The 27,186-nt window shown below is 40.3% G+C and overlaps 1 protein-coding gene and 1 long non-coding RNA gene across 4 annotated transcripts; one reads left to right on the top strand and one right to left on the bottom strand.

Moving 5' to 3' along the window:
* Positions 1–343: 343 nt before the first annotated feature.
* Positions 344–1,996, bottom strand: LOC127351271 (uncharacterized). The gene is made up of 3 exons (XR_007880827.1): positions 1,861–1,996; positions 801–1,229; positions 344–641 (listed from the first exon to the last, which is right to left on the bottom strand). It is a non-coding gene; the product is annotated as an uncharacterized LOC127351271 (long non-coding RNA).
* hsf2 (heat shock transcription factor 2) lies at positions 1,870–27,186 on the top strand. Of its 3 annotated transcripts, none has more exons than XM_051378571.1 (12): positions 1,870–2,019; positions 2,771–2,879; positions 5,542–5,622; positions 7,775–7,899; positions 16,395–16,470; positions 16,946–17,007; positions 18,246–18,324; positions 18,456–18,574; positions 19,789–20,073; positions 22,807–22,909; positions 23,197–23,239; positions 25,346–27,186. In XM_051378571.1, the coding sequence occupies exons 1-12, from the start codon at positions 1,985–1,987 to the stop codon at positions 25,675–25,677; spliced, it is 1,449 nt and encodes a 482-aa protein (XP_051234531.1). In that variant the 5' UTR covers positions 1,870–1,984; the 3' UTR covers positions 25,678–27,186. The 3 variants fall into 3 exon arrangements, 2 of the variants coding, with proteins under 2 accessions (XP_051234531.1, XP_051234529.1); XM_051378569.1 differs by having other exon boundaries at positions 1,918–2,019; positions 5,495–5,622; XR_007880824.1 differs by lacking the exon at positions 25,346–27,186 and having other exon boundaries at positions 1,918–2,019; positions 5,495–5,622; positions 19,789–20,069.

Here is a 27,186-nt window from a genome sequence, read left to right as displayed (position 1 = left end):
GGCTTAGGAGACTCAGCAGCAGAAATGTTTTCACAATGCAGGAGAAACTCTGCTAAAAAACAACCCCTTATCAGATAAGAAATGTCCCACATTCAAATTGGAATTTCAGTCAAGATTACAACACAGAGACATGTAGCCCCTGCCTCACAGGCTCTGGAGTGTTTTTGTTGAGACACTGACTGGTCCGCTAATTATACCAATTCACCACAATGTGGTGTCCGCGTCCCACAGCTCACCAGCACACCCAGGAGGCAGAAGGAGAGAGAGTGTAAGTGATTAGTACAAACTGAACAGGTACCAAAATGGTACATTATCCTGCTGTACTCTTTACATATCTCCCCCCTTTTTCATAGCCATGTCCTCATGGTAACTAATTACAATACACAATTTTGATGCCTAGCTGGTTGTTGGCCTTGAGTGGTCATTTGAGATTGGTGTAGGGTGTGCTCATCCTTCTTATCCCTCGTTTCTGACCATGTGTGTTTAGCTCCTGTCTTCCTGTCCAAACCGCTCTACTTCTGAAGGGGCTTGTGATGCATCTCCCTCGGTGGGCTGGATAGGTTGTGGAAGTGGTTCCCTGATGTGGTTTCCACCTTAAATTGGATCTGCAACCCATCTGTCAGACCCAGAGGTTTGCTGACCTATAGGGGTAGAGTTATAGTGGACAAGGGCACATTCAATTCTGATGCAGAACCTTCTCTGATCCCTGTACTATTTCTGGTTTAACTACAAAGACCAGCAAATCTGGGTTATGTTGCTTTAAAATGACATATGGCTCTCCCAAACATCTGACAGCTTACCTCAACTCTTTGCCCCTCGTTGCCACATAAGGACCCTTTCTCCAGGAAGCCGTGACGTACTCACTGGATGTCTGTCATGGCTTTTTTTCTGTTGTTGACAGGTGTTCTCCAGTCATTCAGCTGCCTGCTGGTAGGCCAGTTTAAGTCTCTTGTGGTGTAGTTTGACCCAGTCGGTTTGAAGTTCTGCTGTTTCACTTTTGTGTGCCAAGTGTCACATCCATGGGAAGGCGAGGGTGCCACTCAAACAGGAGGTATGAGGGGGCTTGTCCTGTGGAACTGTGTTGTTATACATAAACACAAGTTCTTGTAGGTAGTCAGGCCACCACAGTTTTTGGTTTTGGTTTTTTGTTTTTTTTTGGGCACGGACCTCTTGATAAATGTTAGGGGGAATCAGCTGGTGTCTCTCACGGCTAGGTGAGGTGTTACCTGCTGGGATGTGATGAAATATAGAGTCAGTTTTGCCAAAATCATGGTCAGTTACTGAAAATACCTTATGATGATGTTCTAAAATGCTCAAGAACCTGCTTTTGCTCTTCAAACAATCACAGATACTAAGTCAATATTTAGAGAAAGTTTCTCATTATAATTACTTACAGAATCTCTTTTTTTGTCACATAGGCAGAAATGGGCTTCCATACTATACACAAGGGACAGGTGGACAAATATGTTTTTTGTCATTTGGGTTAACTGAATCTTTAAAGGACAGGAGATTGTAATTCTAATATGCACAAAATCTAAACATATTCAGTATGATTTCTATGATGTCACTCTCTACATGTAGCATAAAAAAATATCATCCGTATTGCTTCACTGTAACTGAATTTCTTGTTGTCTACTTCCTCTGTGGACGTATTATGTTGTTTTTTTTCTTCATATTGGTTATTTTTCAGAGTACTGTTGTACTCTAGTAGAGATTGCCAACTCTCTCTTGCATGTGCATGACACTCCACGTGAGGAGTCTTACGTAAAACCCTTTTCTACCAATCCGCTTCCGTTCACTAGAACCGGAAGTTGTAAGCCATTGGAATTTTCCTCAAAGCGGTTGACAAGCTTTTCTTACCTGCTACAAAACAGAGCTAACGCTGCGCCTTTTCAGTCAAAGTGTATCCGTCGTTGAATGTGTGAGATGAAACACAACTCGAACGTCCCGGCTTTCCTGACTAAGCTGTGGACTCTGGTCGAGGATGCAGACACCAATGAGTTTATTTGCTGGAGTCAGGTAATGCTAAAACTGTCTACTGTTAGCATGTAGAAGCTAATGCAAAGCAGTCAACGGTTAGCTTAAGTTAACGCAGCAAGCGTAGCATCACGCCACAGCACACAAACGTTAATGAGCAGCCGGGGCTCAGCATAAGTACTGGTTTCAGTACAGAGAGCGAGTACTTAAGCTAGCTGAAGCTAAATGTCAACTGTTAGTTAGCCATTCATTCTCCTGTACCTGGTAGTTTGCAAAGCTAATTCCGGGTCCTGCTTCATGCTAGCATCATCAGTTTATCTTTGACTTTTGGGCGCTGGGTCACTATTAAAGCTCCTCTCTCTCTCTCTCTCTCTCTCTCTCTCTCTCTCTCTCTCTTTCTGTGTGTTTGTGTGTGTGTCACTTCTATGTTAAAATTAAACATTCCAGTCAAAACCTTAAAATGGCATTTTTGCATGAAAATGATGCACCGCATGAATTACTAATTCAAAGAAGGTTTGTTTTTTTGTTTAATTTAATGGTCATATCATAAAGGACACACCACAATAAGCATTAGGGATGTACCATATGGATATTTTCCTCAGCCGGTATAATAGCTGATAATTACCTGCTTCTCATGGCCAATGCTGATAAGATAACCGATAATTTCACATTTTTGTATTTTAAAAAGAAGTTCTTAACCTGTAGTTTTTACACACCAGGCTCATTAAAACACTTCACAAACTATAGTTTGCTGATCTATACTGGCAGTCATGGTGTTGTTCATTGTTTCCAGGAGGGCAACAGCTTCCTCGTGTTGGACGAGCAGCGCTTTGCCAAGGAGATCCTCCCCAAGTTCTTCAAGCACAACAACATGGCCAGTTTCATCAGGCAGCTCAATATGTGTAAGACAACATTCGTTACTTTGGCGGTTCGATCCCCGGCTACTCTCGCTACATGTCTGGTTTGGTCGGATGGTCACCAGTTCAAGTCCCCACAGTATGGGGGTGAAACTGGCACCGTAGTCAGCTAATCAGTTGTCCACTATCAAATTGATCGCCATATATTTTGACAATCACTTAAGTAATTTTTTAAGAAAAAGATTTTCTGATTTTAGCTTTCCAAATGTGAATATTTTCTGATTTCTTTCATCCTCTATGACCGTTAACTGAATATCTTTGGGTTACAGACAAAACAAGACATTTGAAGAAATAGTGTACATAATAACAGCCGTTTGTGTATATTTGGATGAATTTTGAGCATAATATTTCCTTTAAGCATCACAAATTAGTTTTCCTTAAAATTTTAGGAACTTTTATACATTTCTTTGTATTATGTATCTTTTGAATTTGTTAATCATGCATACATAATATGCTCTTTTGGAGAGATTCAGTGTTTTCTTCTCATTATTCCATGAGCTCTTTGGTTGTTTAGGTTTTCTAATGCAGGCTGAGGCTGTTTACCAGAGAGTGAGGGCTCTGTGAACATAGCTTGTGTTCAAGTCCTCACTGTTCCCATATCCTGTTTATATCTTAGATAATAATCTAAACGTTAAAAATTACAATTTCATTTAGTTTTCTGAAATAAAAGAAATGCTGAGATAAAGGCCTACTGTATACATTTAAAAAATATAAAAGAAGAGAAGTGAAGTTGTGACACAACCCAGTAAACATATACTGTTACAATTATTGTCCAAGCAAGGATTACGAGTAGGTGATTGTCCTAGTACTGACCCACCTCTCCATCTAGACAAAAACAGAACCAGGAAGAGTTTCAACCAACAATTAATTTTTGCTATCAGTTGATTATTTTTTTGATTAATTCATCATTAGTATTGTCTATAATATTTCAGGAATGCTATGTTATAATTTCCATATAGCTTGTTTTATTTGTCCAAAAACCAAAATATATTCAGTTTACTTACATATAGGCCAAAGACGAACATCATCCTGACATTTTACAAGCTGATGCTAATACAGTTTTGGAATTTTTATTTGAAAGGGGCTACAACAGTTAATTGATTATAAAAATAGTTGCCTTTGTTGTGATTTATTGACTAATAGGTACAGCTCTTTAACCAGTGCTTATTCATAGATGCAGAGGCTGCTGCTAATGGTTACCAGAGTAACAGACCACAAGGCGCAGTGCAAACATTTCATCAGATGTTGGCCAGAGTTACTCTGTATTCCGCTGCAGGAGACACACTCAGTTTAGTGCTGGTTTACTGTTAATATGTGGATTAATGATTTTTTTTTTTTTTTTTCAAAGGAGGACTTGCAAATTTTATTTATTTAGTCATTTCTTTAGTTAACAATGACTGAATAGTGGAAACACTTTCCAATATCAGCTTTGCTTGGAAACATCTGAAAAAGTTTAAAATCCAATAGTCCAATAGTTTAGGCCTTAATATGTCTTAAAGATGTTTTTGACAGGTCTTAAAACTGGATTGGATAAAAATTAACATTAATTGTTTAAAGTTGCATTTTTCTGTGTCTCTTTTTAAATGTGTTTTTCTGAAATATTTGGATTGATCATGCTGTAAAAACTGAAAAATAGAACCAACATGCAACCAATACCAATTTTCCTTAATAATCTTCGTGCTTGGCTGTATAGGCATAAAATACGGCTTAGATTTGACTCATGACGGTCTGTTAAAGACCAAAAAAGTATTCAATTCAATGTGTGGAAACATACAAGAGCACTGAATATTTATGATATTTCTTGACATTGCAAATGTTCAACTGTTTCTGAATCACATGGAATCAAACATGTAATTCTACTTAGGAGTGGGCAATATGGGTAAAATCTTCTTCTATTCTCTTTACTGTTGTTGTTCATCGTTAATCAACAAAAAAAAAAAAGTTCCTAATCACACTGATGCAAAGATAATATCCAATACTGACATCAATCACTTCCCAAAATAGCTTAATACAAGCAGCAACACAAATGATGGTAACCATGGTATAAACATTCGGTCAAAATCACTGACGAGTTACTGATGTACAGTGTATTGGTATATATGATCATATTGCCCAGCTTTGATTAAATTCTATTTTATAAAATTCTTCAGTTCAATTTTATTTGTATAGCGCAAAATCAAACAGAAGTTATCTTAGGACACTTTTCAAACAGAGCAGGTCTAGACCTTACTCCTTTTATAATTTTATTTAGAGACCCAACCATGAGCAAGGACTTGGCAACAGTGGCAAGGAAAAACTTCCTTTTTAAGAGGCAGAAACATTGAGCAGACCCAGGCCCTAGGCAGGCCGCTGTCTGCCTCAACTCTAATCCCACTGCATACTTCAATACCTTTTCAATAACACATTTTTAAAATTATACAAGACTGTACATTTGTTAAAAACGTTATCATATTTTGTGTGCCATGAACTTTTATTGAAAGAGGTATCAAGTGTTTGTTGCAGTTTTTCTAATGTTTACGTGTGTGTGTGTGTGTGTGTGTGTGTGTGTGTGTGTGTGTGTGTGTGTGTGTGTGTTTGCGTGTGCGTGTGCACGTGTTCAGATGGATTTCGTAAAGTGATGCACATTGACCCAAGAATTGTCAAACAGGAAAGGGATGGTCCAGTGGAGTTTCAGCACCCCTACTTCAAACACGGACAGGATGACCTGCTGGAGAACATCAAGAGGAAGGTGGAGTCATCTCTCTGTTACTTGTCTCTCTGCTCAGTTGTCAACTCATATTTTAAAAAATTTCAATTCAATTCAATTTTAGAACAGAAGTTATCTCAGGAGACTTTTCAAATGGAGCAGGTCTAGACTGAACTCCTTATAACATTTCAAAGACCCAACAGTACCACCATGAGCAGGCAGTTGGCGACGGGGGCAAGGAAAAACTGCCTGTTAAGAGGCAGAAACCTAGGACAGACCCTTCGGCTCTAGGTGGGAGGTCATCTGTGTTGACCAGTTGGGGTAGGAGAGAGAGAGAGAGAGAGAGACAGACAGACAGACAGTTGCACAGCAACAACAGTAGCAACAACTGCACTAATAGTAGTGACTGATGATGATGAACATGAAGAAGATGTTCATCATCATCGAGATTCGGGATTCTTGAATCTTGATGATGATGAACATGAAGAAGATGATGACAACGACAACAGCAACTATGGGGGACAATGAGCAGTGACAATAGTAATAATACTAACTGTGGTAATAATAATAATAATTACAATAATATCAGTGATATTAGCAATGGCAGTCAAGCAGGACCATGGCAGGAGGCACCACCAGGATCCATGAGAACCTGCGAGAAAGTCTAGGCCTATAGCAGCATAACTAAGGGATGGTTCAGGACTCACCTGATCCAGCCCTAACTATAAGCCTTATCAAAGAGGAACGTCTTAAGCCTACTCTTAAATGTGGAGAGGGTGTCTGCCTCCCGAACCACAACTGGAAGCTGGTTCCACAGGAGAGGAGCTTGGTAACTGAAGGCTCTGGCTCCTGTTCTACTTTCAGAGACTATAGGAACCACAAGTAGCCCAGCATTCAGAGAACGCAGTGTTCTAGTGGGGTAATAGGGTACTATGAGCTCTTTAAGATATGAAGGGGCCTGACCATGAAGAGCTTTATAGGTGAGGAGGAGGATTTTAAATTCTTTTCTAAATTTTACAGGGAGCCAGTGCAGAGAAGCTAGTACAGGAGAGATGTGATCTCTTTTCCGAGTTCCTGTCAGTACTCGTGCTGCAGCGTTTTGAATTAATTGGAGCGTTTTAATGGACTTATTGGGGCAACCTGATAATAAAGAGTTGCAGTAATCCAGCCTTGAAGTAACAAATGCATGGATTAGTTTTTCTGCATCTGTCTGTGATAAATAGATAGATAACTTTATTAATCCCACAATGGGGAAATTCACTTGTCACAGCAACATTTGAGTGAAATAAATAGGCGACAGATATAAAAAACAGGAACATTTGCATACAGCAGGTCCATGGTCTTATTGTCAAACTGGTAGAAGGTTGGGAGTGTGGACGAGAGAGAAACGTGGTTGAAGTCCCCTGTGATTATGATGAAGGCCTCCGGGTGTTTCGTTTGTTGTCCTGCAGTCACAGTGTGGATGACGTCACACGCTGCTTCTGCTTTCCCAGATGGAGGAATATAAACAGTGATGATGATAACACTGGAAAGTTCCCTTGGCAGATAATATGGACGAAGTCCGATGGCGACAAGCTCGATGTCCGGGCTGCAGACACGCTCTTTCACACAGACGTGCCCGGGGTTGCACCACCCGTTGTTTATGAGCACGGCCAGTCTCCTTTCTTCTTGCTGGTCGCAGTGATGTCCCTGTCGGCTCGAACCGTCTGGTAGCCAGGAATGGTGACGTTGGAGTCCGGTATCCGGTTCCTTTAATGCCAATTTGATGCTAAAGTCTCTGTAAAAGAAAATTATGGTCAATGGTGTTAAATGCAGCATTAAGATCTAATAATACAAGTACAGAGACAAGTCCATTGTCAGAAGCAATCAAAAGGTCATTATTAACTTTAACCAGAGCTGTATCTGTGCTGTGATGAACTCTAAATCCTGACTGAAAATCCTCAAATAAACTATTGTTTTGTAGAAAGTCACACAACTGTTTGGCGACTACTTTCTCCAGAATCTTAGAGAGGAAGGGGAGGTTAGAAATCGGTCTAGGGTTGGCTAAAACCCGTGACTCAAGAGTGGGCTTTTTAAGAAGGGGTTTAATTTCAGCTACTTTAAAGGACTGTGGTACATATCCTGATAATAAAGGAAGATTAATCATATCCAGTAAAGAAGTGCTCAACATTTGATTGTAGTTTTTGCCTTTCAGGTTTCTAACACTCGGCCGGAGGACAACAAGATTCGTCAGGAAGACCTGAGCAAGATCTTGGCAAGTGTTCAGAGTGTTCACAGCAAGCAGGAGAACATTGATGCCAGGCTAGCAACACTCAAGAGGTTAGTGTAACAGTGCTTGAAACAGGGATGTCCTATTGTCCCGGAGACAATAAAAATAGCCTCTGGGCTAAATGTATAACTACCACTGAAGTTATTTAATTTATGCGTCATGGAATGGAAGTGTTTAAATTTGAAAAATGTGTGGTGGCACTGGCATGAGCTCTATGCTACTGAATCACAAATTGCTCCCCATGCTGCGGTGTATGAATGTGAGTGAATAAGTTGGTTTCTGTTTGTGATGGCCGTCACTGTATAAATGTGTGTGAATGGGCGAATGTGGCATGTAAAAGTGGTCAGACGACTAGAAAGGCACTATACAGTTTCTTAATCACCATTACCATCAATGATAGAGTGGTCTCTCCCTCTCCTCTTGTGCCATGTGCAGGCAGTTAGTAGGCACGTAAGTGTGGCGTGTACATTCGTGGCCAGACGTTTTGAGAATGACACAAATACTAATTTTCACAAAGTCTGCTGCTTCAGTTTTTATAATGGCAATTTGTATATACTCCAGAATGTTATGAGGAGTGATCAGCTCAACTGCAATTAATTGCAAATCCCTCTTTGCCTTGAAAATGAACTTTATCCCCAAAAAAACATTTCCACTGCATTTCAGCCCTGCCACAAAAGGACCAGCTAACATAATTTCAATGATTCCTCCGTTAACACAGGTGTGGGTGTTGATGAGGACAAGGCTGGAGATCAATCTGTCATGATTGAGTTAGAATAACAGACTGGACACTTTAAAAGGAGGATGGTGCTTGACATCATTGTTCCTCTTCTGTTAACCATGGTTACCTGCAAGGAAACACGTGCAGTCATCATTGCATTCCACAAAAAGGGCCTAAAAGGGGAGTTTATAGCAGCTAGTAAGATTGCACCTCAGTCAACCATCTATCGGATTATCAAGAACTTCAAGGAGAGAGGTTCAATTGTTGCCAAACAGGCTCCAGGGCGCCCAAGAAAGTCCAGCAAGCACCAGGACCGTCTCCTAAAGTTGTTTCAGCTGCGGGATTGGGCCACCACCAGTGCAGAGCTTGCTCAGGAATGGCAGCAGGCAGGTGTGAGTGCATCTGCACGCACAGTGAGGCGAAGACTTTTGGAGGAAGCCCCGGTGTCAAGAAGGGCAACAAAGAAGCCACTTCTCTCCAGAAAAAACATCAGGGACAGACTGATATTCTGCAAAAGGTACAGGGATTGGACTGCTGAGGACTGGGGTAAAGTAATTTTCTCTGATGAATCCCCTTTCCGATTGTTTGGGGCATCTGGAAAAAAGCTTGTTTGGAGATGATGAGGTGAGTGCTACCATCAGTCCTGTCTCATGCCAACAGTAAAGCATCCTGAGACCATTCATGTGTGGGGTTGTTTCTCAGTCAAGGGAGTGGGCTCTCTCACAATCTTGCCTAAAAACACAGCCATGAATAAAGAATGGTACCAGAACGTCCTCCGAGAGCAACTTCTCCCAACCATCCAAGAGCAGTTCGGTGATGAACAATGCCTTTTCCAGCATGATGGAGCACCTTACCATAAAGCAAAAGTAATAACTAAATGGCTCGGGGGAACAAAACAAGATTTTGGGTCCATGGCCAGGAAACTCCCCAGATCTTAATCCCATTGAGAACTTGTGGTCAATCCTCAAGAGCCGGGTGGACAAACAAAAACCCAAAGATTCTGACAAACTCAAAGCATTGATTATGCAAGAATGGACTGCCATCAGTCAGGATTTGGTCCAGAAGTTGATTGACAGCATGCCAGGGAGAATTGCAGAGGTCTTGAAAAAGAAGGGTCAACACTGCACATATTGACTTGTTGCATGAACTCAGTGTAATTGTCAAAAGCTTTTGATACTTATGAATGCTTGTAATTATATTTGAGTATACCATAGAAACATCTGACAAAAACACCTAAAAACCCTGAAGCAGCAGACCCTGTGAAAATGTAATATTTGTGTCATTCTCAAAACTTTTGGCCACGACTGTAGTGTATTCTCGTAGTTCATTTGATCTTCTCTCAGCCTTTATGTAGATTTTTTTTTTCTTTACTTCAAATATATGATGTCCCAATAATAGTTTGGTATTATTAATTATTTCCATTGCCGTATACTAATCAGAAACATATTTGCAGTTTGACTGCAGTTAACAATGATGTATTATTTTATCAAACTGTTATTAATCCCACAATGGGGAAATTCCCTTGTCACAGCAGCAATTACTTGAAATAAATAAATAAATAAATACAGATATAAAAAACTATGATAAAAACTAAACTATGGTATGGTGGTAATTTGAAAAACAAACTACAACATTGATCAGGTATTCTAGAGTCTGACAGCGGCAGGGATGAAAGACCTTCGGAACCTCTCCTTCTTACACCGTGGGTGTAACAGTCTGCTGCTGAAGGAGCTACTCATCGACCCCACAGTGTCATATAGGGGGTGAGAGGTGTTGTCCATGATGGATGTCAGCTTCACTAACATCCTCCTTTCACCCACTTCCTCAATGGAGTCCAGAGGACTGTTGAGGACAGAGCTCGCTCTCCTGATCAGTCTCTTCCTGTCCCTGTCTGTACTGCCCCCTCTCCAGCAGACCACAGCATAGAAGATGGCTGAAGCAACTACAGAATCATAAAAAGTCTTAAGGAGAGCCCTGCTTACTCCGAAGGACCTCAGTCTCCTCAGCAGGTGGAGGCGAATCTGGCCCTTCTTGTAGAGAGCATGGGTGTTGTCAGTCCAGTCCAATCCAGTTTTTTATTGGGGTGAAGACCCAGGAATTTATAATTATCTACCACCTTAATGTCCAATCCCTGGATGTTCACCGGGGTGAAGTGGGATGTTTTCCTCCTGAAGTTAACGATCATGTCCTTCGTCTTGCTAGTGTTTAGCTGAAGCTGGTTGAGCTCACACCAGCTGACAAAGTCCCTGATAACAGTCCTGTGTCATGTAGGGGTTGCCAGTTACTGAAACAAAGTTATTTAACTATATTCATTATGTAGAATGAATCTGTCCCCAGAGAACATACAAAAGTTTGGAAGTAAGCTAAAATTTGTACAAAAAAAATCATAGTTTCATTGGTATACTTTGCAACAAATTAAACATGATTATTATATAAAGACTCACTTTTCGGAATACATGTTACTATAATTATCCGGTATTTGGGTTTTTCTTGCTTAGACTTTGCTTTCTTCAAAGTAACCTTCTCTGGCTTGACAACAGCATGGCATATAAGAGACATTCGTTCCACAAGGGTTTTAAGGTATGTGCCAGGAATTGCATTTCCAAGCTTTCTTTCGTTCATCAGTGAGAGACTGCTGATTTGTGGGATGCACTTTTCTGACTGATCGATCCAATTCGTTCCACACAAGCTCAATTGGAGAAAGGTCTGGAGACTGAGGGGGCCAAACCATTAGGGCTGGGGTTAATCGCTAATTTATTAAACAATTTATCGGGTGATTATTTTATCAATTAGTCAACTAATCTAACAACTAATTGGACGATTAATCTAATTTTTTCTGTTAGACATAACGTTAAAAGCTACTGCAATCTGCTTGCTACCATTAGCTAGATCTAGCTGCTGTGCACTTTGGTGGTGCTAGGCTAACCAACGCATCTTCGCTCTCTGTGCAGTTTGTTCGTGCTAGGTTAGTAGCTAAAGTTCACGTTAGCTAACGTTAGCTACTATAGATAGCTGTGTTCTGCAGCCGTAAACTAGCTACCATTCAGGCCAACATTTTTCTAGATGATAACTAATGTTAGCTAAACACAGCTGTCTAGGTGCCAGTAGCTAGCTAACGTTAACGTTAGCTACTAACCTAGCACGAACAAACTGCACGGAGAGCTAAGATAGTTAGCTAGCACCACGGAAGTGCACAGAGCTCAAGCTACACAACCCACTATACAAACATGAAATTAATTTAGCCAACGTTAGTACTTAATTGTTATAGTCTCCTTCACGAGTGACAATGGGGTGCCTCCGTTTCAGATGCTCCCACATTGCTGTTGTGCTGGTGTGGTATGCCAACTCCATTTGGCAAAGAGCGCAAATAACGACACCTTTACGTTTGGGACTAAATTTGAAGTAATCCCATACCTTTGATGATTTAGGGCGAGCTGTTTTTTTAGGACTTTTTCTTTTATTGGGGCTTTTTGCAGGGCTTTGTTGGAAATTCTGTGAGAAGGTTGCTGTTTCGTCCTCCATTCTACAATGTTTTGGTCTCCCACGTGTGTGTGGCGAGCTGTGGCGAAGCGTTGACGCAAAAATATGACGTTGACGTAGACGCGTCGCTATAGGCCTACAAACCATCTTTCAAAGAACCTTCCTCTTCTTTTTTGTCTATGTAACCCTGACAGAGCTTGGAAGAGTGCTTAGGGTCACTATCTTGCTGCAAAATAAACTTTTGACCCACAAGTCTTAGTCCAGATGGAACTGCATGATAATGTTATAAAGAGTTCGGTCTAGACCTGCTCTATTTGAAAAGTGTCCTGAGATAACTTCTGTTATGAATTGGGGCTATACAAATAAAATTGAATTGCATTGAATGATGCTGGAGAATGGAGTGGTACTGTTCCTTCTTCATGATTTCCTTTACTTTAAACAAATCTCCTACTCTATCACCTGCAAAACATCCCCATACCATGGCACTACCACCTCCATGCTTTATTGTGGGTGTTACACATGGTGCTTTAAGACGGTGTATACCTAAAGGTAAATTGAGAAAAATGGTGCATATCAATGGAAGCAAAGTCTGTTCATGCAGTAAATACATCCCAAAATCCAAAGAATTCATACTGGTTTTTAAGAAAGGCATTTTGAACAGAAACTTGAAGTTGCTTCCAAATGTACACCCCCGGAGTTTGAATGTTGTTTTTGGTTGCGTTTTTCTGTCCATTTGGCTGTGTACAATGCGAAAGAAAATCCCGTGCAATCATCAAACGTATAGCTGTAAGACAACCACGTGTAAACGCAGCTAGCCTTGATAAGAAAACATTACGCCTATCCTAATAATTTCAGATACTTTGAGCGAACAGTTTACAGGTTATTAAAGTATTTATAGAATTTAGATAATTTAAAATAATTATCTTACCTCGATGCGACAGGATATCCAAATGCCAGATGAACGTCTTCACCCAAAAATGTTTTCTTTTTACCCGGATAAAGAATGTTGTAGAATGTTTGTTGAACGATGAAAGATGACAACCACCAGATGCCGCTGTTCGGACGCATCACACGATTCGGAGGCATATCACATATTTAAAGATTATAAAAACTGATTATTTTACTGATTCATGGCACGTTTTTCATTATTTTTTTAATGAGTTCTGCGGAGAATGTAATGTGAGTCACCTTCACCCCATTTCAACATAGTCTACACATGCATACAGCTATGCCAAGGTACTTCACACTATTATTGTCTTCTATAACAGGCCATGAACTGCTCAAATTGCATCTGAATGAAGGCCAGTCAGTGTTCCATTCCACTGATACTGATTACTGATACTGATAAATGCAGATTTATAAGAACATTATAATTAAACTTTGCACATTCCATTATCCCCTGTCCAAAAACTATGCATTATGTTTCCAACATCTATGACTAGTGTGTAGACTTTGTGGTAATAATGATACAGTAGGCCATTATGATTGATATGATTTTTATTGATCCTTCTCATACACAACAAGTTATCCTCCTTTACACACGGACAATCTGTCCTATATCTTGTCTCATTGAAAAGGCACTGCACCAGTATCAGACATGAAATAACGACATAGTTCATCCCTGATCTGTTTGGCCCTTGCTGCTGCATTGGTGGTTTGTGGCAGGGGGGCTTGTTGTAGGGCAGGGTCTTGCCTCCATCTTCCTTCAATAATCTCTGGTCCTTCCTGGTCCACAATGTCTGCCATGTATGCGTCGCTGCCCTCACTCCGTAGAAAGTTATGCAGAGCACAACAAGCCAGGACAATGTACTCCACTGTGACAGTGTCTCGGATGTCGATGGTGGTTAGCAAGACACGGAAGCGGTTGGCCATGATCCCAAAAGCATTTTCCACAACCCTCTGAGCTCGCGACAGCCTGTAGTTGAAGATGCGCTGTTCTACAGTGAGTCTGCGGTTTGGCTTCAACAGGTAGTCTGTCAACGGAAACACCTCATCTGCCACAACGCAGTATGGAGACAGCTGGTCAGAACTGGGAAGTGGTGCAGGGGCAGGGATGTTGGTGGTTCTGTTTTCTGCTAACGTGCATCCACGAAACACTCACACCATCAGAAATTCTTCCATTACAACCGACATTCACATACAGAAACCTGTACGAGCTGTCGACCAGTGCTATCAAGACAATGGAAAAGTTGTGTTTGTAGTTGTAGTATGTTGATCCAGTCCCTGGTGGGGGGCGACTGTTTATGTGTTTCCCATCCAGAGCACCCAGGCAATTTGGGAAGTTCCACTGAGACATGAATCCACTGGATACCTGCTGCCACTCATGCGCTGTGTCTGGGCACTGAAAACAAGAAAAATAACAAAAGTGAATTCCAAATGCTGATCTGTTTATCTGGTTAGAAAAACAGTAGCGTCAGAAAAAACAACATGCATGTTTGCAACAAAAGTAGGATACCAGCAGCATGCAGATCGTATTGTACAGCTCAATGACTGATGTTGACACAAGATCACACATACCTTCAGATATTTCTCTCTTAAGACCTGGTAGATGGCGTTACAGGTTTCAGGAATGATTTGCCGAATTGTGGAGACACCCAGTCGAAACAGAAACCCAAGACTCTTGAAGCTTTCCCCCGGCGATTATAAACGAAAACATGACTTTGTTAATTATACATAAGAGCTCTACATGTTCCAAAAAAGGAACCAAAAAACTGAAAGAATAAAGAGCTTAGCCTACCTGTTGCGAGGAAGCGCAGTGTGACCATCAGACGTTCACCGACAGATACACAATCACGCTAATTGGTGTTGCACCGCTGGATATTCGGTCTGACAAGGTCCTCCAACATGTGGAACTGGGCAGGAAAGAGCCAAGCAACATTTTTGAAATCATCTGGTTCGTCCATCTCCCGACACAAATTCGGGAAAGCTCCCTGAGCCTCTCGCTGTGAGATCCAGGACTTCACCCACTTAGTGCGGTTTCTCCTTATTTTCCACAAGAAGAAGCCCGAGAGCTAACAACGCCAGTATCTTGTTATTATTAGCCATCGTATTTTCTATTCAGCAAGCAATGACTATAACAATCCTTCTTGACTACTATCAACACTCTCTGATGAAAACAATGACTGACGACAGCGTGCTCTGTGTTTACTAGGTCTAGAGTGATCCGTAATTTACGGTTTTAATTTTTTTTGGGCGACAACACAGATTAGCGCCGCCTGCTGTTATAGGGACGTATTACGCCTCGCGCACACGCAGAACATACGCTCCAGTCGGCGTCGGTTTGGTGTGTTCGGAGGCACTTTTTTGACCGTCTCGGGGAGACGGGAGCCGACTGATCAGTTTGACTGCTTTTCTGCCGACGGTCGGCCGTTGGGTTGGTGTGTCCTGGCCTTAATGGCATTTGCAAAAATTCACCGGCCTGAATGAAAAGAGCCAACAATCGGCTATATTCAAGCCCAAAGTGCCTTTCCATCTTTCTTGGCTCTGACTGGTTGTTTTTGCTCAGGCTGGTGGATTCTTGCAAAGGCCATTAGAAGCACTAGGAGGATTTATAGATTATCTGTCTCATTTACATGTTTAAGCAAATATAACAAAACGTCATTTTTATAAAAATGATCTACTGCAGCTTTAAATGCAATTAAAGCCTTTAACTGTATTCAATATGTAAATGCTCCTACTCATAACTGAGGCCATACCGGTTGACCTGCTCGTCACACTGGCCATATTATTAGATGCCTTACTCAACCTGTCCTACAGACCCATCTCATCTCAAAGTTGCCCTTTATTTTTAAAATCTTGTAAAAGTTATATGCAAACAATTTGTTTGACAAAGTGTGGGAGGCACCGCAGAGACGGCTGTTTTGTATTCATTCCATTCATTGTGCTACTGTGAGCTGTGGAGTTCCTCAAGGGTCAATTCTGGGACATGTTTTATTCTCCTTGTACATGCTTCCCTTTAGGGCACATAATCCATCAGTCTGGCTATGTCTCTTTATCATTTGTATGCTGTACCTATTTGTGAAACCTGGTGAAGTTTCAAATATGCCAATTTTACAAAATTGACTGCAACAACAAAACTGAAGTTCTAGTATTTGCACCAAATCAGACCTTTGAAATGTGATGCTTAAGGCATTGGCTTTCAAGTAAATCATGGCATCCAGAAACCAAGAAGTCCTTTTTGATTCCCAGTTGAATTTTTTTTTAAACATCTCGTGAGAAACAACGTCCCACGTTCCCCACACACTAAATGTTGTAATTCAGAATAAAGCTGCAGAAACTCATAGGAGACTGAGTTGGTTCAGCAGTCCATTCTCTCAGCTTTAAATGTCACTTGTTTTGTTGTTTCAGGGAGAATGAAGCACTGTGGAGGGAGATCTCAGATCTGAGACAGAAACATGCCCACCAACAACAGCTCATCAAGAAGGTAAGCACTACACTGGACCCATTAGTTTACACCATCTGGAAGTGTATTCACATACATGTCTTCTGTAAAGACCTCCAGACGAGTAAGCTGCATTTCTGCTTTTTTTTTCTGAAAGCGATTTCATTGCAGTTCATAGTGATTGGTAAAATATTGTATAGTCCATTCAACAGAAGGAATGAATTTACAAAGTCTCAGTCTTTATATTCAGTTACTTTTTATATTTGTGTATTATATTTATACTATGTAAATGCTTGCAGTCTTAATTCATTAATAGCATTTTCAACCACTTTTTTTAATTGGCATATCCTTCCCAGGAGAGCCATCTTTGAATATGTGATATTATTTTTAGGGGGACACACAAAGAAGAGCTTTTCATTCAGTATCTCCACCACTAGTATGTTTTGAATCAGATGTTTCAGTATAAGCTGGAGATAACCAACATGCTGTTGAATCTGAGAGACTATTCTTTTTTCAGCTGATACATTTTATCGTCACATTGGTACAGAACAACCGCATCCTGAATTTAAAACGCAAAAGGTGAGTTCACACTGTATTGTGCACCTGTGAGAGCCATGGATGAAGTGGTCAAATAATAATTAGTAGGTATCCTATCAAATTAGTTGCCTCATGAAATTCAAAGAGCTACAAAATGTAACTACACAACGTACACAAAATTTTTAGCCCATATGATCACAAGGGCCCTGTTAAGACCTATTATTAACATGCGTGTTGGGTGATCCAATCACTCGCATCACTATCACTAGTATTTCAGTTCACCTGGCTTTAGAATGTCTCCACATGTGTCTTGGGTGACCACTTGTGATCTCACTTCCCTGCTATGTATGCAAATTGACACTCTAGAGCTGTACCCTACTCAGAATTTTGTCTGTCAGTGTAATGGTAAATGGATGGTAAATGGACTTGTACTTGTATAGCGCCTTTCTAGTCTTCCATTAGTCTCATCTATTTTAGGGATCACAATATGGAATTTTTTTCATGCAATAACCTATAATTACCTGCTTCTCATGGGTGATACCAATAAGATCATTTCACATTTTTGTATTTTAAAAAGAAGTTCATATCCTGACGTTTATACACACCTAAGGGTAAGAAAAGATGATTTAATAATTAATAGCTCTGTTATAACCAAATATAACTGACATCTATTGTTGAGAAAACAACAACAGTTTTGACTCTTCAAATGGTATATCTTTTTTATAGAATATATAATATCACCTGTTAATGTACAAAATCAAGTTGCAATCTGATGTTATATACAGGAGCTGATTCACTACCTCAGGAAAAAACTGACTTCTACATAAATCAGCAATAACATTATGACCACTGGGTGGGATATATTTGGCAGTCAGTGAACATTTTGTCCTTGAAGTTGATGTGTTAAAGCAGGAGAAATGGGCAGCGCAGAGATTTAAGTGACTTTGACAAGGTCCTAATTGTGATAGATAGTACAACTGGGTCAGAGCAGAGTGTGCCACTGTAGCTCATATAGCTAAAAACGTTAATGCTGGTTCTGATAGCTAAGATGTCAGAACACACAGTGTATCACAGTTTGTTGCATATTGGGCTGCATAACATTATGACCACCAGGGTGCCTAGGCGGTCACAATGTTATGGCTAATCGGTATATTATTTAAATTGTCATTGTCATATTTTTAAATAAAATCAATCAGTAAATCAACTTACTGTTTCAGCACTGATAGTGTAAACTCTAGTCTGTATGAACTTTAAATGTTGATGTGTCACTGTCTTGACAGGCCAGTTCTTATGAACAGCAATGGAAAGAAGCCCAAATACATTCATCAGATCTATGATGAGAAGGTGTGTGTGGAACAGGTCAGTAACACTCGTCGGTATATTGTTGTGATGATCAGTTACTTTTTAAGCCTAAAAGGTTAGTTTTTACTTTTAAATAGATTATATGAGATTAGTTCTAACCATGTTTTGACCATGTGTATCCTATTTAGTCTACTGTCAACAGTCTGAATGGTGTGAAGGGCTCTGAGGTATCAGATGATGTTATCATCTGTGATCTGACTGAGAATGACACAGAAGTGGCACCTGAGATCACACAGGAGTCACAGGGGTAGGTTGACTCTGACACTGTTCTACTGCTTTCAAACTCATTTTATACACAAGGCTAAACTGGTAACAGCTGTAGGGCCAGTGTTTGGTTAATCTGTTCTGGCCTACTGTAGAAACACGGCAGACTCCATGGAAGGTGACCTGCAGTGTTTGTAGATATAAAAGGCTCTTTCTATGCTAAAGAGAACATAATGATTTCTATATTCAGGTAATTATCTTTTTGGATTGTATTGATAGGTGTGTTTTCATTAGGGTATTCTGTACAAAATTAACATGTCTCCTCAACTCGCTCAGTCGCGCTCTTTCAGTGGGAGAAGACCGTAGGAATGAGAGATGTTTTAATAATTAAGATTCCTCATTAAATTAAGTGCTGTTTGGTGGATCAGATACACGCCCAATTGAACACTGACACTGTTAATTCACTCTCTATTGTGTGTGTGATGGTAATTTATTTGGCTGTTATCAAAGTAACTAATAGGTTTGCTGCTCCTGGTCTGGTGCTGGAGAGAACCTGGGTCTGCTTTCCCTGGCTGCAGCCAACACAACCAGATATTTAGCCTACTAGATATTTTTTAGGCACCTGTGAGAGATTGTTTAGCTCTCGGCGAGCCCTCTGAGATTGGCCTTTGATCTGGGGGCATTTGTCTGCAATCTCCAAAAAAGAGGGCGTTGCCTCCAATCCCTGTTTGATATTAAGCATCTGCTGATACTGAGTCCTGATCCAATACTTCCTGGATAATCAAGGTGAATAGCTCTGCATTACATTTAGAAAACAGTTGCCAGAATCCAAGCTGTTCCCTATTGCTTTTTGTATACTTAACTAAATAAAAAACCATCTTTGTAATCTTTTGTGGTCTTGTTTGCTGTCTCCAGGAAATTTCTCTCTCCTTTTAAAAGTGTCCTGCAGTGTTGCAGCCTTTGCCTGAGTTTGCAGAATAGAGTTCATTCAGTTGAGTTTTTATTCTCTTGTCTGTACATCCAAGTCATTTATTGAATCCATACATCAAACTGACATTTTGGCCACCAATAGAGTATGAGTTCTTGGAAAAAGAAGTAGAAGGACTTCTGTTGGGAAGGTTTGGATTGGCGTCTAAAATGCAAGAGCAGTGTGACGGAATCTGCTTTACAACAAAACTTTGAATAAGCTGACATTAGCAAGTGCTAGTATAGTACATTATCTTTCTTACTAACATGCTGTTTGAAAATGTCCCCCAGTGATGTAGAAATTGTGGAAGTAGAGCTGGACAGCTGCACAGTGCTCCCAGCTGAGACGGAGGTCAGCACCACCTGCACAACTGACGTCAAGCAGACAGAGGTCGGTGTGTCAGCAGCAGCAGATGACAGCCAGAGGAGCAGAACTTTAGACAGCAGTGGACCAACCAGCAGCGCCCTACAGCTCAATAAGCCCTCAGGCCTGAGTTTGGAGGACCCTGTCAAGATGATGGACTCCATACTAAATGAAAACGGAGCAATATCACAGAACATCAACCTACTAGGCAAGTAAGTGCCAAACTTAATTATAATTCATTTTACTTAAAATAAGGTTTAGGGTTAGGCTACTTTTCAGAGGCTGGTTTTATAAAGGCTTACAGTATCAACATGATCTTTAGCTATATTTTCCAACTCTCTCATTTTACTGAATTGAGTTGAAAATTAGCATGAACTGCACTGTGGGCCTGAAGAAGTTTCAGGCTTTTCTTCGTGTTCCGATGTTTCCTAGAAAAGCTGGAAATGAATGTAAATTTCCAGTTATGGCAATGTGGAAATTGATTAAAATGTTGTCCTGTAAATTTTTTTATTTTATCCCCTTACTCAGATTGCCTACTTAAACCTAAGTGCGTATTTAGTTTGAAACCTGACTTTGTTGGTGGGATAAACTGTGTGACACGTCACAACAAGTTTACCAGATGTAAAGTGGATCTCATTTGCAGTGATCTTTTCGGCAACATTTTTTCCAGAGCTGAAAACAAATCATCAGGAATATCAGTACATGGCTTGACTTGCCAGCGTACAGTTCTATATTGATTTCCTGATGTGCTTTAAAGAAGGGGACAAAGGGGAGCCTGCATCTTTCCAGTCATTCTAAAATCATAATCTTGTCAGCTTCGTTGAAGGTACGGATTGCCCGTTGTGTCCGCGCAAAAAAAGTTAAACCGGGAGTCCTATGTGCAATGCAAGAAATTTGTTTCTTAACACATTGTAAAGGAAAGTATATGTTCATTTTATTCAGATTATTGTGATAATATAATGTTTCATAATTATTTTGGCCAAGATAATTGTGACAAATTATTTATATTGTCCCATGCCTAGCTAATGTGTCTGTTCAGACACATTACAAACACATTTTGGAACACAAAATAGCAAACTAAAGAACTACTCCCTCGAGTAGGACTGTTTATTGACAACAATACTGTGATATAAGATAGAGATAAGATATGTACTTTAATAATCCCCTATTGGGAACATTTTTTCACTCTTCTTTATTTAATTTTTTGATACACACACACAGGCTGAAATACACACTTCATGCAATTGTGGACGTACAACAGGGAGAGAGATGGGCTTGCCACGTTTGCAGTAGGGATGGGCATCGATTTTTGAATATTCGAATAGTCATTAAATCATAAAAAATCGAATAGTTCATCGTATCTGGAAAAAATATATGTTGTATTACTGGCGCCTTCCGCACGGGGGCAGCGTAGCATTTGATGATACACAGTGTGGCAGGCTAGATGCCAAGCTGTAGAAGGAAACAAACAGAGAAGAAGATATGATGGAGAGATTACTGAAGCAACCGTCAAAAAGTTCCATGTGGAGCTATTATTAAAAAACAAGTGACACAGAGGTACAATGTAAACTCTGCGAGGAAAAGCTTTCGTATAGCTTTTATAGCTTTTCGTACTGGTGGAAAACTAACGAAAACAAATATGCCCAACTGGCAAAATTAGCGAGTGCATCCTTGTGTGTTGCTCGCCACATCTGTGCCGTCAGAGAGGGTGTTTTCCACGGCAGGACTTATTGTAAATAGACTTCGCTCCCGTCTTCATCCCGAGCATGTGGACATGCTCATCTTTCTAAATAAAAACATGTAGTAGGCTGCAGTCGTAAACTATTGCTCGGATTATGAAGACGGGCAGGCATGTTAAAAATTTTCACGTCAGCGATGCTGTCTCTCAGGTATGTTCAGTTGTTCAGTAAAATATTATTATTGCTTGAAGTCACCGCACTATGTGTTCAGTATAACAGTTCTATAATGTTGTGCTGTGAATTGCATCACTGTCAAAATAAAAAGACAGAGTTCTCAAAAATCGCAGCGGATCTCTTTCTGAGCAAAGGGGGGATATTATAAGATTAATATTCGAATATTAATCGATTAGTACCCCACGATTATCGAATAGTACTTTTGCCTGAAATGCACATCCCTAGTTAGCCTTGCTCAAGTGCACCTCGGCGGTGAAACTGGCACCTCTCCGGCTACCAGTCCACACTCCATATTGTGGTGTGTGGGATTCGAACCGGTTCTCGTTCCTTGTCTCGCGTTAGCCAGAGTTAGGGGAAACATCTTAGATTTGTGCTACGCTAACCTTAGCGACGCATTTAGTCCAGCTCACTGTGGCTGCTCCTTGTTCTATTTTTCCGACATACTACAAACTGATCCGCTGACAAAAAATTCAGAAAACGTTATCTTGTTGTTGACTCTTCGCACTTCCTTTGACTAGCAGACTTCAAAATAAAAGTCACCTTGTGTTTTGCCAGTTGCATGCTTTTAAGGTGAAGCTGCAGCAGTAGGAAATGTTCAGTTTTCATTAGCAGTAACATAGTACAGCATAGTATCCAGGCTGCAGAGCTGCAGTGTGTGCGTGCAGCAACAGGACAGCTCCCCAAAAATGAAGGTTTAATGTGATATGGATCAGTTTTCTGTGAGCCCAGCACACATTGTAAATGTCTGTATCATACATTTTATCGTGGGAAACCAAAATTGTGATCACGATTAATCTTAAATTATTTGTGCACTTCCCTGCACCGTTATTGTGGAGCATTGGAAACAACCAATACAACCAATGTAACTCTATATAGACGTAATTCTATAGTAATGTCCTCTGGTATATCAGTCTGGCCTTCCATGGGGTGATGCTAAAATACTGTATTATAAGTGTTTATAATAACCAGAAGATTTGTTTATGTTGATGGCGCTTGCTGTGTTTTTGTGTGTGTCTGTGTCTGTCTTGTCAGGGGGGAGTTGATGGACTATCTGGACAGTATTGACTGCAGTCTCGAGGACTTCCAGGCCATGCTTTATGGAAAACAGTTCGGTATTGATTTTGATACCCTAGAGGTAAAATACTCAAACACAAATAATACAATGAACCAAAAAACATTCACCTGATCAATACCTCCTCCTGTCTAATCAGTTTTATTTCAGCACTGTGCATAAGCAGAAAAACATACTGCTGACAATGTGACAGTTTCACATAGTTAGGGGTTGGGCAATATAAACAGAAACCTAAGAGTCATACTGTGTATAGGTATATACTGTAATCATAGTAAAAAGGTGATTTTATAGTAAAAAGACAATAATTTGGGAAAATACCCACTTGACTGACATGGAGCCTCGTGTTTTAGGAGAGTGTATCCTCCAAAGAGAACTCTGCACATCTAAATAAAGGTAAGACAGGAAAACAACACAGGTGAGTGAAGGATACTTGCAGTACTGCCTCAAATTAGAGTATTACCATTACTACTGTACATTTTACTGTACAGAGGTAATGTTTGCCACCTGCAGTGATATGCTTTGTTAATTTTTGTATTGATGATGCGAGCACAACACACACTTTTACTTTCTCTAGCATTAATGTCTTTCATCGTAATCTATTATATGTTAAAACATATTTCCACAGTCTGAGAAAGTAAACGTGGGTGTTCTGCTGATATACACCAATTAGACATAACATTATGAGCACAGACAGGTGAACACTGATTATCTCATTATCATGGCACCTGTCAGTGGTTGGGATATATCAGGCAGCAAGTGAACATTTTGTCCTCAAGTTGATGTGTTGGAAGCAGGAAATATGGGCAGTGTGAGGATTTGAGCAACTTTGACAAGGGCCAAATCGTGATGACTTCTGTCGGAGTGTAAATAAACCCACTCATTGTTTTAATCACAGTCTTGATCTCGTTCTATCATATGGCATTGATATTGAACATTTAATAGTCTTCCCACAAAATCCTTTCCTATCTGACCATTATTTAATAACTTTTGAATTCATACTATTAGATTATAAGCCATTAGGCAAAACTTCCTACAGCAGATGTCTGACAGTGCTGTAGCTAAATTTAAGGAGGAGATTCCTTCAGTGTTTATTTCAATGCCATGTCTAAATATAACCTTTAATAACTTTAGTCCTTCCGAAATTGATCATTTTGTTAATACTGCAGCAGGCTCACTACGATCAACATTAGATTCTATTGCCCCTATAAAGAGGAAAATATTAAAACATAGGAGGCTAGCACCGTGGTACAACCACCAAACCCGCCAATTAAAGCAAAAAGCGCGGAAATCTGAAAGGAAATGGCGCTCTTCCAAATTATTAGAATATCGCTCAATTTGGCAAGATAATCTTAAAACCTATAGAAAGGCCCTTCGTAATGCCAGAGGAGCCTATTATTCAGCACCAATAGAAGAAAATAAGAACAACCCCAGGTTCCTCTTCAGCACTGTAGCCAGGCTGACAGAGTCACAGCTCTATTTAGCCACATATCCCCATAACCTTATGTAGCAACGACTTTATGAGCTTCTTTTATGATAAAATGATTACTATTAAAGACAAATTAATCACCAAAGGCCCTCAACAGGTATCACTGACTCTCCCAGTTCAGGAACTTTAACCAATGTAAAATCAGATATATATTTAGACTGTTTTTCTGCTATCGATCTTCATCAGTTAACTTGAATAATTTCTACATCGAAGCCTGTCTGTTAGACCCCATCCCAACTAGGCTGCTTAAATAAGTCGCACCCTTAATTGGCACTTCTTGACTAGATGTGATTCATCTTTCTTTATTATCAGGATATGTACCACAGTCCTTTAAAGTAGCTGTAATTAAACCCCTTCTTAAAAAGCCCACTCTTGACCCAGGGGTTTTAGCCAACTATAGACCAATCTCTAACCTCCCCTTCCTCTCTAAGATTCTGGAGAAAGTAGTCGCCAAACAGTTGTGTGACTTTCTACATAACAATAGTTTATTTGAGGATTTTCAGTCAGGATTTAGAGTTCATCACAGCACAGAGACAGCTCTGGTTAAAGTTAATAATGACCTTTTGATTGCTTCCGACAATGGACATTGTCTCTGTACTTTATTATTAGATCTTAGTGCTGCATTTGACACCATTGGTCATAATATTCTATTAGAGAGACTTGAGCATCAAATTGGCATTAAAGGAACCGCACTAAGCTGGTTTAAGTCATACTAATCAGATCATTCTCAGTTTGTGCATGTTAATGATGAATCCTCCATACATACATACTAAAGTTAGTCATGGAGTTCCACAAGAACATCTTCTTCATGTTCATCATCAGTCACTACTATTAGTGTAGTTGTTGCTACTGTTGTTGCTGTGCACCTTTGTCTCTGGCCTTCTGATTCTCTCTGTCTCTGTCTGTCAGTCTGAGAAAAGATTATTGAGGTTATTTTCTGTGTTGGATTGGACATTATACAGCTAGTTTTTGATTTGTTTAGTTTTTTCTGGATTCCCCTGTGTCGTGTTCAGATAAGCAGTTGATCCAGTACACAACATGTCCCTTGCTGGCCTTCCTCGATGGCTGCACCCCTACTCCAGAGGTGGATTTGGTCACCGACAGCAGCCCCAGCTCCTCCAACACCCACCTCCAGCCTACTTCCAGCTCTGGTGCCTCTTTGGAGGCTGAGCCAGCCTCAGAGCTGCTGGACACCGACCTGGAATCAAAGCAGGCAGCTCGCAGCTCCCTGATTCGCCTGGAACCTCTGACAGAGGCGGAGGCCAGCGAAGAGACACTATTCTACCTGTGTGAACTGAGTCCCGCTGGACCGGAGGCCGACTCCACCCAGCTGGATGGAATATGAGCAGGAATAGAACTGGTGTGACAGTGATGCCACTCACACTGGTGTTGGTTCACCACAGACTACGTCCCTCCATCCTCCAGACTGTACTGACCTTGTGTGTTAATATTCCCTCACCTCTCTGGCCTGATGTGTTTGTTTGTTGAGAAGAAAGTTCCAGGCTGGTGTTTTACCACGTACACATTTTTATATGTAAGACTACATTGAAGATAATATTGGAGTTACAGAAATAAGCCACATCCTTGTCAAATGTAGTAATAATGATAGTTTAGAATTCACACACATCCTACACATACTATACACACCGTATGTCTGTATCTTTCCATTATTGGTAAACATCGATAAAGCTCTCAGAAATCCTAAATAGAGGCTGATCATGTCTTCAAATCTTTCTCTTCTACGTCAACAGTAATCCAGCAGACAGTTGTCTGTACATCCCATGGTTACATCTGGACTTTCTGGCAGCATTTTAGTTCCTGTTTACATAACCCAAAGCATGATGGGAACTGTAGTACCAAAACATTATTATCCCATATAGAAATAAAAGAAAAACAAGCAGTGTAAAAAACTATAACAATAGTTGTTTTTTTTTGTTCTATGTATTCTCTTTTTTGGCATTACTAAGGCTCAAAATGTCCCATGAACATATCCCTGGACCACACTCCCCAAGCCAGTCATATATACGCATACATTGAGGTGTGTGTAGAAAACAGACTTTACTGCCATGTGTCTAAAATCAAGAGCTGTCTCTTTTTGACAAAAAGCTTTCTATGACTTGAATCTTTTCTTTTAATGTAATTGTCTGAAATGTAAAAAAATATGTGATGCACAAACTGTGGCTTGTGAAAGCACAGGACACCTTGGGCCAGAGGCATACGACTAAAACTATGTACACACAAAAACAGAAACATGCATACGCATTCTTTTCATAAGAGAACTTTTTCACCACCTTCCCAAAACCTTTATTACAGCTAAACAATAGACTAAAATATGTTTGTTTAGGCGAGAAACAGGCAATGCACTGGACAGACTCACTGAGAATGACTTGTCAAAGGTAGCAACACCCTACAGCATAGCCCCTATTATCTTGAATGGCAGTTATCGGCAAGTCGCCAATCGCCAAGAACAGTTTGGTGACGAACAATGCCTTTTTCAGCATGATGGAGCACTTTGCCATAAGGCAAAAGCGATAACTAAGTGGCTCGGGGAACAAAAATCTAAGTTTTGGGGCCGTGGCCAGGAAACTCTCCACACTTTAATACCATTGAGAATTTGTTGTCACTCCTCAAGAGGTGGGTGGACTAACAAAAACCCACAAATGACAACTGATAAACTCCAAGCATTGATTATCCAAGAATGGGATTCTATCAGTCAGGATGTGGCCCAGAGTTAGTTGACAGCATGCCAGCTCGAATTGCAGAGGTCTTGAAAAAGAAGGGTCAACACTGCAAATATTGACTCTTTGCATAAACTTAATGTGTTTGTCAATAAAAGCCTTTGCCACTTATGAAA

Source organism: Dicentrarchus labrax, unplaced genomic scaffold, assembly GCF_905237075.1.
Source record: "Dicentrarchus labrax unplaced genomic scaffold, dlabrax2021, whole genome shotgun sequence".
Taxonomy (NCBI): domain Eukaryota; kingdom Metazoa; phylum Chordata; class Actinopteri; family Moronidae; genus Dicentrarchus; species Dicentrarchus labrax.
Note: the sequence above shows the minus strand (reverse complement) of the source record. Positions and strands in the feature narration are given on the sequence as shown.

Coding starts and splice junctions, on each gene's coding strand:
- hsf2 (XM_051378569.1), top strand. CDS start 1,918: ATGTGTGAGATGAAACACAACTCGAACGTCCCGGCTTTCCTGACTAAG. Junction 5,623..7,774: donor TGGAGAACATCAAGAGGAAG/GTGGAGTCATCT, acceptor TTTGCCTTTCAG/GTTTCTAACACTCGGCCGGA. Junction 16,471..16,945: donor AACAACAGCTCATCAAGAAG/GTAAGCACTACA, acceptor TTCTTTTTTCAG/CTGATACATTTTATCGTCAC.